Source organism: Castor canadensis, chromosome 1 (genome assembly GCF_047511655.1).
Source record: "Castor canadensis chromosome 1, mCasCan1.hap1v2, whole genome shotgun sequence".
Classification (NCBI taxonomy): domain Eukaryota; kingdom Metazoa; phylum Chordata; class Mammalia; order Rodentia; family Castoridae; genus Castor; species Castor canadensis.
Window position 1 is genome coordinate 38,385,115 of NC_133386.1, and position 14,593 is coordinate 38,399,707.

The 14,593-nt window shown below is 38.7% G+C and overlaps 1 protein-coding gene across 9 annotated transcripts in view; it reads right to left on the reverse strand.

Moving 5' to 3' along the window:
- The window catches only part of Tpd52l1 (TPD52 like 1), a 103,690-nt gene that overhangs the window by 17,567 nt on the left and 71,530 nt on the right, over nt 1–14,593 (reverse strand). For all 9 annotated transcript variants that reach the window (XM_074075271.1, XM_074075275.1, XM_074075272.1 and 6 more), the window contains exon 3: nt 9,188–9,336. In XM_074075271.1, coding sequence (XP_073931372.1) covers nt 9,188–9,336 — 149 coding nt within the window. The remainder of the gene's footprint in view (nt 1–9,187; nt 9,337–14,593) is intronic.

Consider the following 14,593-nt stretch of genomic DNA (forward strand, 5'->3'; position numbering starts at 1 on the left):
AAAAAGGGTGTTGCTCTATGACTCCAAATGGGGAGTAGTGGCAACAGAAAGAGAGAAGTATGGTGGACTACAGGGTGGAACAGATAGATTTGACAGGAATCTACAAATGACAAGAGCAAGACAAAATGACCATCCTGAGGGTTTGAGCATGACAGGAAGGACAGTGGAGTTATCTTTATGAATGAGAAATTGCTCAGAGTTCATGAATAAAGTGGGAGAACAGCAGATATATACTTTGAGGACAAAAAGAAAACAAAATGTTGGAAAGATTTAAAAATTTTTTCATTCTTAAAATATACATGCTGTTTTCTTCCAATTTATGGTGCTCCCAGGTATGTTCCCTCAAAGCTGCCTGAAGCTTATCACACGTGTATGTATTTGACACCCTTGAGAAGATTTTCTAGCAGATGCAATCAGCTGTGGAGGAACTGCCCTTTCCCTCCATTTCTTCCATCTTCCCCAAGTCAGTAATCCAGTCCTAAGTATAATATCGACTCCAGTAAATGGCACCCTAAAGGAAGGCTGTAAAAGCTACCTTTCTCAGTCCAGTCAGGGCCAAAGGTCTCTGGGGTCTTAGCCAGGAGGGTGCCACCAGAAAGGAGCTGAGCTCTAGGGGGAAAGGGGGCAGGGCACAGGGTAGAAAATGGAATCAGGGGAGGCTGAGAGAAGAAAGTCTATTCAGCAGCTGAAGGAAATTTCTTCTTGTGTCAGTCTTGCACTGCTTCTGGGATTTCTTGCAATTACACTGAATATTTAATTTTCCTTGTAAGCTAGTCTATGTAGTTTAACATATATTTGAGAAGGCTTTGAATTTTGAGATAAAAGATGTCTTTTTTCAAGACTTGTGTGACATTCTGAATTTGATGGCTTAATTTAAAAATATCTGGTTAGAAAGGAGCTCACATTGTAAGCAGTGTTAGCTACATTGTGTTTTAAACACACCTCTATAGCAAAACGGGAACTGGTTATATACAGAGGTCTGACTACTTTTGTGTGGTTTTAATAACATTTACATCCTCACAATGAAAAATGCATCTATACTTCTGTTTCAATTTCAGTGTTGCAATGCAGCCATGTGCATGGCTCAGTGCAGTGTTAAGGATTTCAGGACTCCTTCTTTGAGAGATTATTTAATGTTGAATTTGAAGGGCACTGAAGCTGAAGCCCTTCAGATTACCCGTAAAGAAACCTGCAGCTCCTCAGTGACCAGAGTGCGGCTGGGACCCAGTCCCTCCCATTCCTTCAGAATGTCTTGTTGCCTCAAAGGCAACTGACACTAAGGTGAGCTGGGTGAACTTTCTACAGCTACAGTGTTCCTGGAGAGAAATAGTAATATTATATTTCAGGAATTCTAAGATGCACTTTGTTTTTTTTCACGTATTTCCATCTCCTCCTTAGGCTAACCATCACATTACAGAATCCATTTTCCATGCATGTTTAGAGATCAATAATTGAGAGAAAGACATTTCCAGAAGGTAAGTAATGAAAGGGGAAGTGATTACCAATAACACAGTAAAATAGTAACCAGGCTCAGAGTATTTAAAAGCTCCAAGAAGTGCCACTTACACCACAATCTAAGATAAGGGTGCCTCAGGAGTGTATGGTTCAGAACCTGTAATCTCATGTGCAGTCAGGATTGAACTTGATTTGAAAATTGAATATGCAATATATATTCCCATCCAGAAGCCAGGAGCCCGAATCTTAAAAAGAGATCCTGCTATTCAGGCCATTGATAACCCACAAAGAAAATGGTGCATTGCATTTTACTCTCTTTATTAGGCCACAGAGCCTGGCACAGTTTGCACTGCTGATAACTAAAACAATTTTTTCAACTCTAACATATAAACCTATGTTTAATAATATTGAAATAATGAAAAATAAATACTAATCTGATTGACTGGAAAACCTTGTGATTTATGTGGAAATAGTATTTAGCACTTTAGATTACTAGTATCTCTTATTTTACCTGTTTATTACTTATTTATTTATTGTGCTGGGGATGGAACCCAGGACTTCACACAAGCTAAGCAGGTGGTCTAGCAGTGAGCAACCTCCCTGCCCCCCAGCACCTAGCATCTTTTATTTTGAACTAAAGGTTTTACCATTGCTGCTTTACACAACTGATGAAGCCAAGGAACATTATGTTTTCTTTAGGTAATGGTAGAAATGTTATGATGCCCTTGGGATGCTGTCAGATATGCACTCAATGGCAGAAATCATGGGACTGTATGCTTCAAGAAGTCTGAGCTCTGAGCCTCTCGTTTGTGTTCCCACACTCTCCTTTGCACAGCTCTTTCAAAATGTCTTTTCATCATGTTGCAATTACAGTTTTTACATCTGTCTCCATGATCTGCCTGCACTTCCTGAGGTTTGAAGCCACCTCTTGTTCATCATCACTTTATCTCCAGTGCCTGAATAAACCACAGCAAGGCCCACATGGCAGCCAAAAGAAAATAGTAATATCCAGTTTAATTCTCTGACTTTAGCTGCAGGTGCAGAGCCAGAGTTTCTGGTATGAACTTTCTAACTCTGGAGAACAACTGAGGCCTTAAAGTGAGGGAAGGAAAATTTGCCCTGCTGTGTTCTAAAGATATTCCAGCTCTGAGCTGGGGGTGGGGGGCTGTACTTCCGGTAATGCTCACACGTGATCTCTGGAGGAACAGTGCCTTTGCAAAGGTATTATTATGACAGCAGTAGTGGCTAACATTTGTTGAGTACTTCATATGCACTAACTCACCTAGGAATATTTACTGGCACTTTTTTGGTTTTTTTTGCTGTTGTTTTGAGTACAAATAAACTGCCTAGTTTTTAAGGAAAGTCAACAGGAAAATAGGCTTTACTTTTTGCAAATTCAGTATGGCTGGAGTATTTAGCATTTAGCAGCCAGCATAGGTTAGTTGTTGGGCCACACTCAGGGAATCTCCAGAAGATTTCTCCACAGGACCTTCCCTTGCAAATCAAATAGCAATCTATTACTTTTCACACAAATTTCTCTTGTCATGACTACCTAATCTGAAATGCTAATAATCAAAAGGAGAGAACATTAGCCGGTTTCCACTTAAGTAATTTTTCTATGCACAACTAAAAAATTAAAAATTCATCAGTATTTTTATAAGAAAAATATTTCATAGCATGAATATATTTCCTATTATGAGATTTAAAAGAACGCATTCCTTTAATAGTTGCATATGCAGCACTTCTCCAAGGATACAAAACCCATTTAGGATTGTTTTCTTCCAAAAGTTCCCTAAGCATGTTATCAAAAAACAAATTTACCACTTGGATCAAGAAAAAAGAATCTACTTCCTGCTTTGTGTAATATGATGAAAGCCTAAAGGTACAAAGAATGAGACTGGGTATGTACATCTTTTTAAATTAGGTCTTTAATCTTTACTGACATTTCTGAACTCAACTGTGCTATGAGGGGTTTTTCATAAAAAGAAGTAATAATCATTCCTGACCACAATGGCCTGGAAGTCTTAGAAGCACAGCATCAAAGAATAAATAAATCATAAACTAAACTTCAGTTTTCAAGCACTGGCACCTCTTAAATGCTACATGTTGGGACCTTACTCCTCTTCATGTGGGATGAAGTTATTAAGCTTTTCAAAAAGATGGAATAGTTTAAATTCTTTTCAAAAACCCTCTGCCCTGGGTAGATCTACCATTTGGCCTGTGGTATAACTCAGAGGGATTTATTAGTGGGAGAGTTTCATGGGTTCACAAAGCACAACACTGAATAAATAAATGAACCATATGGGTTTCAACAGCCCACAACAAGGTTGTGTTTCCTGATTCTCGCTTTTTTTTTTTTTTTTCTCTTTTTAAGTACTGGTGTTTGAACTCAGGGTCTTTTGGTTACTACCACTTGAGCCATGCCTCCAGCCAACCCCTTGATACTGAATTCTTTTACCCATAGAAGAGATCTGATTTCTCCCGTCCACCACCCATCTCCCCCTGCCTCCTTGAAGCCTAAGGATAATTATAAAAATGGAGCAGAAAACAAAAAATGAGGGCTGGCAGAGTGGCTCAAGTGCTAAGAATGCCTGCCTTGCAAGCATAAGGCCCTGAGTTTAAACCCCAGTGCCACCAAAAAATAAATAAATAGAAAACAAAAAAGGAGAGGGCATTTTTAATGTATTTTTAGATTCTCTCAAGTCTAGGTATGTAAAAAAACTGACCAGAATAAGTATAACAATCAACCCTGCACACAGATGATCCCTTGACCTGCTTCTGTATTCCTGGACTGTTTCTATAAAGGAGATAATTTGAGTCAGCTATATAATTATTCCTACTCATTGGGTCCTATTCCAATTTGAATCCAACTGCAGAGTAAAATATGCCCAAATTTGTCGTTAACATACCATAGATTTTTCTTTTCATTATAAATCAAACTAAATAGGTCATGATTGCTTAATCAGTATGCAAAGTGTTGCCTCTGGGAATCGCACACATCCTCTGACAGCTGAAATTGTTTTTAGTGCTTTGAAATCTAATTCTACCCAACTAACCCAGCCACAGTTCATTATTCCCTCATGTCCAATTTTTCATCATTTGAGGTGTAGATCTCTTCCTGGAATGGGAGTCATGAACACTAAGAGAGCTGGGATTTAATTAATTCAGGGGGAAATAGATTTTGCTACCACTCCTCCCAAGATATGATCAAGACCCTCCCCTTTCCTTCAGCAGCCAAGAAAGAAGGGAGAAAGACCCTCTCATGAAATTATGTGATTGATATACTCACACCTCCTCTTCAAGAAAGGGATTGATTCTCTTCCCTACAAAGGAAAGTCCACTTCATTCCTGAAAGTTAGTGAGTTCATGATCATTTGGCTTTATTAAAAAATCTCCTAGGGAAATTTACTTAGTCCTATGGTTTTCCACGCCATCAAAAAGGCAAATGACTCTCCCAAGTCCATTTCTGTCAGCCCTTAACTTTTCCTGAGTTACCCTCTCCATGTATACACTTGTGTGTCTGTTGGGCAGCCCAGACTTCACATAGCCAAAAGGATTCTTTTTTCTCTCCAGATTTGTTTCTCAGTCTTTCTTACACCAGCAAACAATCACTGCAAAGTATTAACTCATGGAGGGCTAGGGATATAGTTCAGTGGTAGAGCACCTGCTTCGCATCTGCAAGGCCCTGGGTTCAATCCTTAGCACTGCAAATAAATACTAATCCATTAAGTCCTCACTACCTATAGTCTCATTTCATGGACACAGCAAGGCTTCGATTTCAACCCAAGCAATTAAGTCTTAGCCATGGGCTAAATTACAATAACATGCTCCCATGAGTGAACAGTACTAACACTCAACCAATAGCCCAAACAAAAACCTCAGAGTCACATTTAATCTGTTTGCCTCTCATCCACCTCTAAGCCATTGGGAAGTCCTGTCAGACTGACCTCTAATCCTACCTCTTCCGTGATTCTTCCCTCACATCATCACCTACCCAAAGTAGTGCAACTGTCTCATACGCAATTCTCCAGTTCCCACTCATGGCCCTCCATAGTCTATTCTACAAAGTAACCAAAGTGATCTTTTTATAAAAGGTGAATTGGAACCAGTCACTTTCTGCTTCAAACCCTCTTGTAGCAACCAAAGCCCTTGGAATAAAATTACCAATTGGAGGCTCCAGAGGCTTTAGTCTGGTCTTCTCCTACTATATTCTACACACAGAGATTTCTTAAGCAAGTCCTCACCTCAGCTCAGGGTCTTTGCAGAAACTTTTCTTTGGCGGGAAAGCTCTCCCCTAGATCATTTCCTGATTGGATCTTTTTGTCATTCAAGTCTTAGCTGGGAAGTAACTTCCCAGGACAGAGACCGTCTGCCTGAGAATTGATCCAAGCAGCTTCTACCCCTCTCTTCCAAGTCACATTCTGGCACATCATTCCATGCAGCTGCCACCACAGCACTTCTGATACCTCCTCACGTGTTTCTTGCATTACTTGCTTCTTGTTCTTTTCTCTTTCAACACTCAATGAGAGTAGGAACCTTGTCCATCTTTGTTGAATCCTATTATTCTAAGGGTCTAGGTTAGCCCCCAGGCAATAATTCCTAATGATAGACACTCATTAACACTTGAATAATTGGCTGGCTAGGACCCCTTTAGTGGCTTTCTATTCCCTGTTGATAAACAATAACTCTATTAACTGATACAATAGGCCCTGTACAGAGAACCCCGCCACTCCTTTCTATCTTGCCACCACTAATTAACTGGATGCTGCCCCTAAGAGCAGGAGCCTTCTCTCCTGCCTGGGCCTTCACCAGATGTGCCACCCTCTCAGAAGGCTCCATCTGTCCCTCGTGGCCTGATTCCATTCTGAGCTCTTCAGAGTTCTGCTTACCCAGAGTTCTGCTTACCCATTCCTAGGATCCAGCAATGCTGAATTTCCTCCTTCACATCCCTACAATATACTGTAGTTTTCTTCACATCACTTTTCACACTGATCACTTAACTTGTGAACAAAACAAAACAAAACTGTCTTCCTGACTACTCTGTAAGCGTCATAACTTCAGGGAATAATAAATCTGCTCCAGTCATTCAACGAGAAGCCTTACAGTAAGTAGAATGCCTGGCTACCAACACCCATTTGTTTTTTGAACATTGGAAAATGTCAACCACATATTCTTCCTGTGTGAATAGGCTAGAAGTCTTCCTTGATCTTGCTTGTTCTGGTTGCGTGGATTCATGGGTGAATAGGCCACTTTCTGCCTGCCTCCATCAGACGTAAGCACAGTGGACACAAGGACGTATCCTGCGCAGACACTCCCTACTCTTTCTCCTTCTCTTCTGGAGCAGAACTGCCCTGCCCCGCATTTGGATGTGTCTTATGCTCAGTAAGCAGAAGGTCAGTGAAATGATCCTACCTCGTTCTTACGCATCACAGGAAGTTCAGACCAGTGTGACACGAAGCCTGGAGACCGCAATGAAGAGCAGAAGCAAGGCCAGGTATAGTGGCTAATGCTTGTAATCCCAGCTACTTGAGAGGAAGAGGTCAGAAGGATCATATCTGAGCAATGCTCCCAGCCCAAAATTTCACATAATTTAAAATGTAACCCAATAAAAGCATGGTTACTCATACCTTCCCTTATACAAAGTAAGAGTATGGCAGGACAAAAACATTCTGTTGGTCTAAGTCCAGCTTTAAATATTCTCTAGAAGAGTAATTAAAAGTAAATCTCAAAAGATGAGAGACTCAGTCTTTTCTTTGGAATTAATTGCCAATATGTCTTGTACAAAAGCTGTCAACCATTTTGATAGCAAATCACAGTGAGTGTCAAGTATTCTGAGGAAAAATACCTGCCTACTTGAAATTTTTATGAGGAAAAGTGAAGAAAAATGTATTTAATAAATACTTAAAAGCAAATAATAAGAGACCTGGAAATGTCTCACCCTAGGCCAGGCTGTATACTGACTCAGGCTGAGGGTGGCCAAAGCTGAGGGTCCTTGGGGGAGGGAGAGAAGCTGAACCAAACAATTTGGATTTTGTTCTCAATGATCAAAGGGGACAAAACATTTCATCTAGTCACTTATGAGGGAAAGAATGGGAATTATTAGGAGGGTCTGAGTGTTTTTTGTCACAGGTAAACAAGGATCACGTGCAAGGCATATAGAGAAGGAAGGCTTTTGCAGTGAGATGTTTCCTGGAACACAGAGTGAGAGAATTTCTTAGCCGTCACTGTTTCCACGATCACATGGTACATGTAAAATTCAGCATTATCATTGGTTTCTTCCAGTTGTCTTCAATATAAGTCCTCTAAATAGTTTTCTACCTCCTGACTAACCCAGTATCACCAGACTAAAATCTGTCACCCGAGATCCCTACATCAGGACTCTAGTAGCCTTAACCTGGCCTCTTCTCCAGCACCTGAAGAACCCCTGTGACCTACAGCCTCAACGTTTGACTGATACCTCAATGGGCTCCTCACAGTAGCAGACCATGAGGGAGCTGGAATTCCTCCCAGACAAGCACTGTCTGGGCCACTAAGAAGTCCAGTAAAATGCTCAGATAAGCGTATGTTTATGTGTGCAAGAACCAAGACTGGACAATCATAAGAGCACGGTCCCAGCTTGAGAGCATCAAGTAACTCATTAAGCAGCATGCACAATCAAAAGGCCTCTTTCTCTTGGACAAGTGGAATCCATTGAACTGGTTACTTTCAGGTTGTTTACCTGAATCTAACCTTCTATATCAATGTTCTCTTCTTCATGTAAGTCATCCCTGTTGTGAGATGCTTGATCCCAGGACTGTAAAACACCTGACCTTAGCCACTATTTCCCAACTGGTTTTGTGAAAACAATGCCCTGCGTTGTCTCCTAAAAGTTTGTGAACACTTCTGAATTGTTCACTGATGAACAGAACAGGAAATTCACAATGATGAACTTTGTCTGAGCCCAAAGCTCTTCAAAAATATACTGGTTCAGAATTCCCTGTCCTGTGTTCTAAGAAATAGCTAACACTAAAAGCAAAGCACTGCCCTGCTATGGTGCCAGCCAAAGATGCTTGTAGGCCAGAAGTTCCTCTTCAAGTGGATTAGTCCAAACTACCTAGACCTACGATGGCTGCAGGGTGATCCCAGACAACCTCTAACTTCATAATCTGCATACTAAATGACATACCAGTGTCACGACAGTTGACAGCTGCCATGATGAGACAGAAAGAACCATAAAAAGAGCCAAAAGAGATGGTCCCTGACTCCCAGAAAAATCTATGCCCATTCCCAGAACAGACATGCCTACTCCGCCCCATTATTATGTTTTTTACCCTATAGCTGTAACCTTCCCAACACCAATGGCTGAAGAGTTGATTTGCAAATTTATCATTAACTTCTGCTCTTGGCCACCAATAAAAGTTTCTTTCACTCCTCAACTAGAAAAACAAATAACAAGAACAAAATAAACCATAGAATAAAGAGAAAAATATTTAAGCCATAAAATTCCATAAAAGTAATCCCAATAGAATTAAGAGTTTTAGTCCACAGTTTTATTTTATGAATCTTCTTTATAAAGAATTATGATCACAGTTAATGATTATTCATATCTTTGCTTTGCTTTTTGAGAAAATATTTTTCCCTAGCTCCAAGTACAAAATCAGCTTTGTAGGAAAAACAAACAAAAAACTCAGAAGAGTGGCAAGGTAGCAGGCTCCCTTAAGTTTTTAAAAAATCCTCTCACTGCCATACTCACGCAGTGGTGGTCTGCATGTCATGCCAGCTTTTGCTGAAGTTCTGCTTCAATTCATTCATCAGGTTCATGCCGAGTTTTTGTTTGATCTCAACCAAATGCCTTTCTTTTGCTGACAAAACTTGTCGTAATGTTGTAATTTCGTCTTCTAGCTTTAGGTAAAAGGGAAACAAATAGTGGCAGAATGTCAGATCAAATGAAAAGTACATGTCAAAGGCTAACAGTGTTCTAAAATTGTCTGAATCCTGTTTATACAGTCTTATGTCTGGTGATCACCAAAACTTTCCATATAGGATAGTCTAGTATCTCAATTTAGAAGTCAGATTTTTAGTTTTAACGAACAAAAATTGGTTTTATAATATACACCTTACTTTATAAAACAACTTCTTTTCATGTGTCACTAATTAGTGCCTACTTTTTGCCAACCACCGGTAACTATACTGGTATATGAATAAATTTGTTTGACATTGTGCTTTTTCTTATCTAGTGTCTCCAAGGAGACAAAGAAGGAGAGGATATATGTAAGGGAATGACTTGGGTTGTTTTTTTTTGAACAGTTTTATTTTGCTGATGGTGCAATAACTGCATACAGGCTGGAGGCATGGCTCAAGTGGTAGAGTGCCTGCCTTGCAAATATGAGGCCCTGAGTTCAAACCCCAATACTACAGTAAATGTGAAGTAGACAATTTGTAAGTTTTCATACATTTACCACCTGTGCAGTCATCACCACAATGAAGGAAGGAAACACCAATCACCTCCTAGTTGCTCTTTGTAATTCTCTGCCCCTCTTCTTCCCCATCAAAAGCAGCCACTGACATTCTTTCTTTTACTAGAGTTAGTTTGCATTTTCTAGAATTTTATACATATGAGTTACACAATATACATGCATTTTCATTGCTTTGTTCACTCAGCATAATTATTTGAGGTTCATCCATGTTGCTGCACTTGCAAGGGTTCTTTTCTTTCCATTGCAGAGCAATATTCCATTGAGTGGACTTACTGATTTGTTGCTGAAGGACATTTGGGTTTGGCTAATATGAATAAAGCTGCCATGAACATTCGTCTACAGGGCTCTGTGTGGACACGCCACTTACCTCTCCTCACCCCTCCGCTGCAGAAAAACAGATCTCTTCATTTCAAAAAATTGCTCTTGCAAATGTAATTTCTAACAAATGAGTTGTATAAAACATTCAGAGCATTTTTCTATCCTGTAAAACTAAGTTGAATCTCCAGGAAGTCTGATTTGAACTGGTTGTCATACCTTATATTGACTGTATAGATGCCCTATATGTATTGCATTGGTAACTGTGCTTAATTCATATTTTGCTTTCTGAAAAATATAAGTACTTGTGACTATCAAGCCAGAGAAAACAATCATTGGAACTCTGGTGGTATCCCACATACACAGAGATAATAAAAGTCTGACACTTTTCTACACTTTGTGTGTACCCAGTGCGTGTGTGCATATGTGCATGCGTGTGTGTGTGTGTGTGTGTGTGTGTGTGTGTGTGTGGTGCTGGGCCCTTACACATCCTATGGTGCACTCTACCACTGAGCATATTCCTAGACCTCTAGATTCCTTTTTGTTGCTGTTGTTTTAAAGGAGGAGAGTGTCTCATTTACATTCAGTGTCCCTCTATTTCTGAGCAAAGCCCATATCCCTAACTCCACTCATCATCATCTTGCAAATGTGTTCCTTGGGTCACCAGAGACTGAAGCCACTCAAGAATGGTGTAGGCCTTTGTAAAAATAGTCTTTTCACTAAAGCAAGGAAGATTTGCCCCAATGGTGAACAAGCAGGAATTAACTCCTGTTGTGAATTGTGAATTTTTGTTGTTGGTTTATTTTTGTTTGTTTGTTTGTTTGGCAAGCTGGGGATTGAAATCAGGGCTTCATGCATGTTTAACATGTGCTCTGTCACAGAGCTGCCTCCAGTAGTAAATATTCAAATTCACACTTAAGGAAAAGAGGCAGAGGGACTGAATGAGAAGGATCTTAAATTGCACCTTAAGAAAGCACAATACCTTGCGATTTTTTCATGTCAACAAGATGTTCTGACAATTTAACATCATCCATTTTTTATATGCATTAAATTTTTAAACATGTTCTTGGATGCATGCATATCCTAATAACTACAAAAGGAGGACACACGGGACCAGCCATGGGAATAATTCTTTGAGTCTCTTCCTTACATGAGAACACATTATTATTTTAAAATCATCCCCTCTCTATTCTTTTCTATCTTGCCATATTCCACTTTTCATTTTTGTCAATGTGTCTTCCTGCATTTCATTTGCTGTCTCATATTTCCTATAGTTGTAGCTCTTGTTCTTTTACCACAGAGAATGCTTGGGCTTTATGTCTCTTTTTATTCTTTATTAGAAAGATTTTTTCTGTTTTCTTTCATTTAGAGTAACTGAAATTCCTGGGAGTTGGGTAGGTTTTTGTTTGTTTGTTTTGTTTTTGGTACATTGGATATTGCTGTAGTTTCTACTGTTACAAGAAAGAATGGGAAAAAATTTAACTTACTGAAGTAGGAAAGGAGAAAAAGGCTTAAACAACTTAATGTTTACAACCTCATGTCTGTGGAACCCCAGAAATATGTTAAAGATTACAAGGGAGAGCAGTGGTTATTTATTTATTATGAGGGGAGAAAGTAAAGGATTCAGTTTTCATTAGATTTTTAATGAAATTTTGATTCCCCTAAAGTGATGGAAACACTGAAGTGACCACTTTACCTAACATTATCTGCTAGAGTTTGGATCTGGAGTGCAAAGACCCATGTGTTAAAGGCTTGGTCACTAGCTTGTGGCACTATTAAGAGGTGATGGAATCTTTGGGAGGTGGAGCCTCGAGGAAGGAAGTTAGGTCATTGGGGATGCACCCTTGAAAGGGATACTGGGATGCTGGTCTCGTTTTCTTTCACTTTTTTGCTTCTTGACCACTATGAGGTGAGCAGCTTCCTCTGCTAAATGCTCCCATGATGATGTACTGTGCTGCCACAGCCCAAAGCAACATGGCTAAGTGACTATGGATTAGAACCTCTAAAACCATAGTTCAAATAAATCATTCCTTCTTATAAGTTGATTAACTTAGGTATCTTGTTACAGAGATGGGAAAATGACTAACTTATCATCCTAAAGAAAGAAACACGAAGTCCCACACCTAATAATTTTTAAATGTAGGCACACTTTAAATGGCAGTTGTGGGAAAGAGATTTCTAGTGATGGAGATATGAGCTTGGTTAATTAGTTGGTTCTATTATACTCAGGTTATAAATTGAAACAATAGTCTTAAAATATAAGAGTTTCATTTCTCAAAGCTTTTAGCATATTTACCAAAGACTAACTACTTGCCCAAAAACTTATTAAGAAATTCTCAGAAAATAGAACAATCTTAAATTATATGAACTTTCAAGATTCAAAATGGCCAACTACTTCTATAGAGCCAAAGGTCCTGTTACAACAGGAAGATCTTTAATCACAAATATTTTAACTTGTGATGGTGGTGAAATTCAATTCTTCATTTGACAAGATTTTGGGGAGTTTAGTTACACAAGTGGCTCTCAACTTCAGTTCATAAAAGAGTAACCCAGAGAGCACAAGAAAAATGTAGATTCTTAGGTATGTCCCTCTTTTTAATATCCTGAGATTCTGATATCTCAAATTGATGGAGGCCAGATAACTTACGTTATTTAACAAGTGCCCCCAGATATCTGATGCAGCAATGTGGAAACTCTATTTTGTAAGTACTTCAATTAGCTACATCAAATTTGGAATGAGATCAAGGTACAGGCAAATCATGTTAATTGATTAAAGTATTTGATAAATCCTTTCTCATTAAATTTAAATTCAATTATTTCTTCATTAGAACTGAGTAGTGTGATTCTTTGATTTCTTGATTCCCTAGAAGATCTACTTGTAGGATGAACACTTATGCCCAAGATTAGTTATTTAAACTCAGTTATTTATGGAGAACAAGAAAATAATAAGTCAACACTTGCAAAGATGTGGAAGAATTGGAACCTTTGTACATTGCTGATGGGAATATAAAATGATTCGTCCATTTTGGAAAACTATCTGGTGGTTTCTTAAAACTAAATATAGGATAACCATTTGGCCCAGCAGTTACAGTCCTATGTCTATACCCCAGCGGACTGAGAACACACATGTTCACAGCAATACTATTCATGGTAGCTGACAGGTGGAAACAGCTCAAATGGCCCTGAAAGGATGAACAGATGAGCAAACTATAGTATATACATAAAATAGAGTATTATTCAGCATAAAAAGAAATGAAGTTCTGACAATACTATAACATGTATGAATCTTGAAAACATCAGGTTAAGTGAAAGAAGCCAGACACAAGAGGTCATATATCATATGATTCCATTTATATGAAATACTTAGAATAGGTAAATCCATGCAGTCAGAGTACAGAGTAGTTGTCAGAGACTGGAGGAGGCAGAATGGAAAGCAACTGCTTAGTGTAAGTGGTTTCCTTTTAGGGTGAAAAAATTTATGTTTTGGAACCAGATTGATGTAGTGGTTATACAATGTTGTGTTTATTCACTTTGAAATAGTAATTTTATGTTGAATAAACTTTCCTTGATAAAAATGCAGAAAAAAGTGAATTAAGCTTAATTGGTTAATGAATTAACTTCAATATAAAATTTATGTTGTACTGTTAAGGTTAATTTTTCTATTTTACCTGCTAGATTACATGAAATTTATTACTAAAGCCCAGAAGAAATTCTTTGATAAACCATTAATCATCAGCTTTATGTTTAGTATTTGCTGTCTAACACATACCATCTCAAGGCTGTCCTTTCTGGTTACTGTTGCCTTTCACTGAGTCACCGAGAACTAAAATTTAATGCAGACACCATTTGGGAGGGCTATAATGATAAAACTTTTGGTTATGAACGTGTTTATGAGCTGTTCACTAGCTCAGTCCAGAAAGAATGAAGGTTTTGAGGAAGAAAGGGGGAGAGAAAGTATAGAACCTAAGCCAACTCTTTGCAAACCTAAGAGGCAGGAGCTTGAGGGCACTGTATGTTCTTGGAGAACTTCACACAAAATGAAGAGGAAAGAGCTGAAAAGAGATGCAGGGAGAATGAAAATAGGCTTTGCCTATTTGATAACATTGTCTGGTATTTTTCCTACTCCTATAAATACCTATTTTTCTTGAGCCATTTTATCTAAGGGATATTGGCAGCATTGGATTGTTATATAATCACAAATTGACAGCTCTTGTGCCAACACTCTATCCTAAAAGCCAAAACATATTATGGGATGCTGTGCATAGAATGTAGCTTAGTGAAATCAAAGTGAACATGGAATGACTGTAACAAGAGTTACTTATCAAGTTTATTTTAAGAAAGAGAAAGAGAGAAAGAGAGAGAAACAA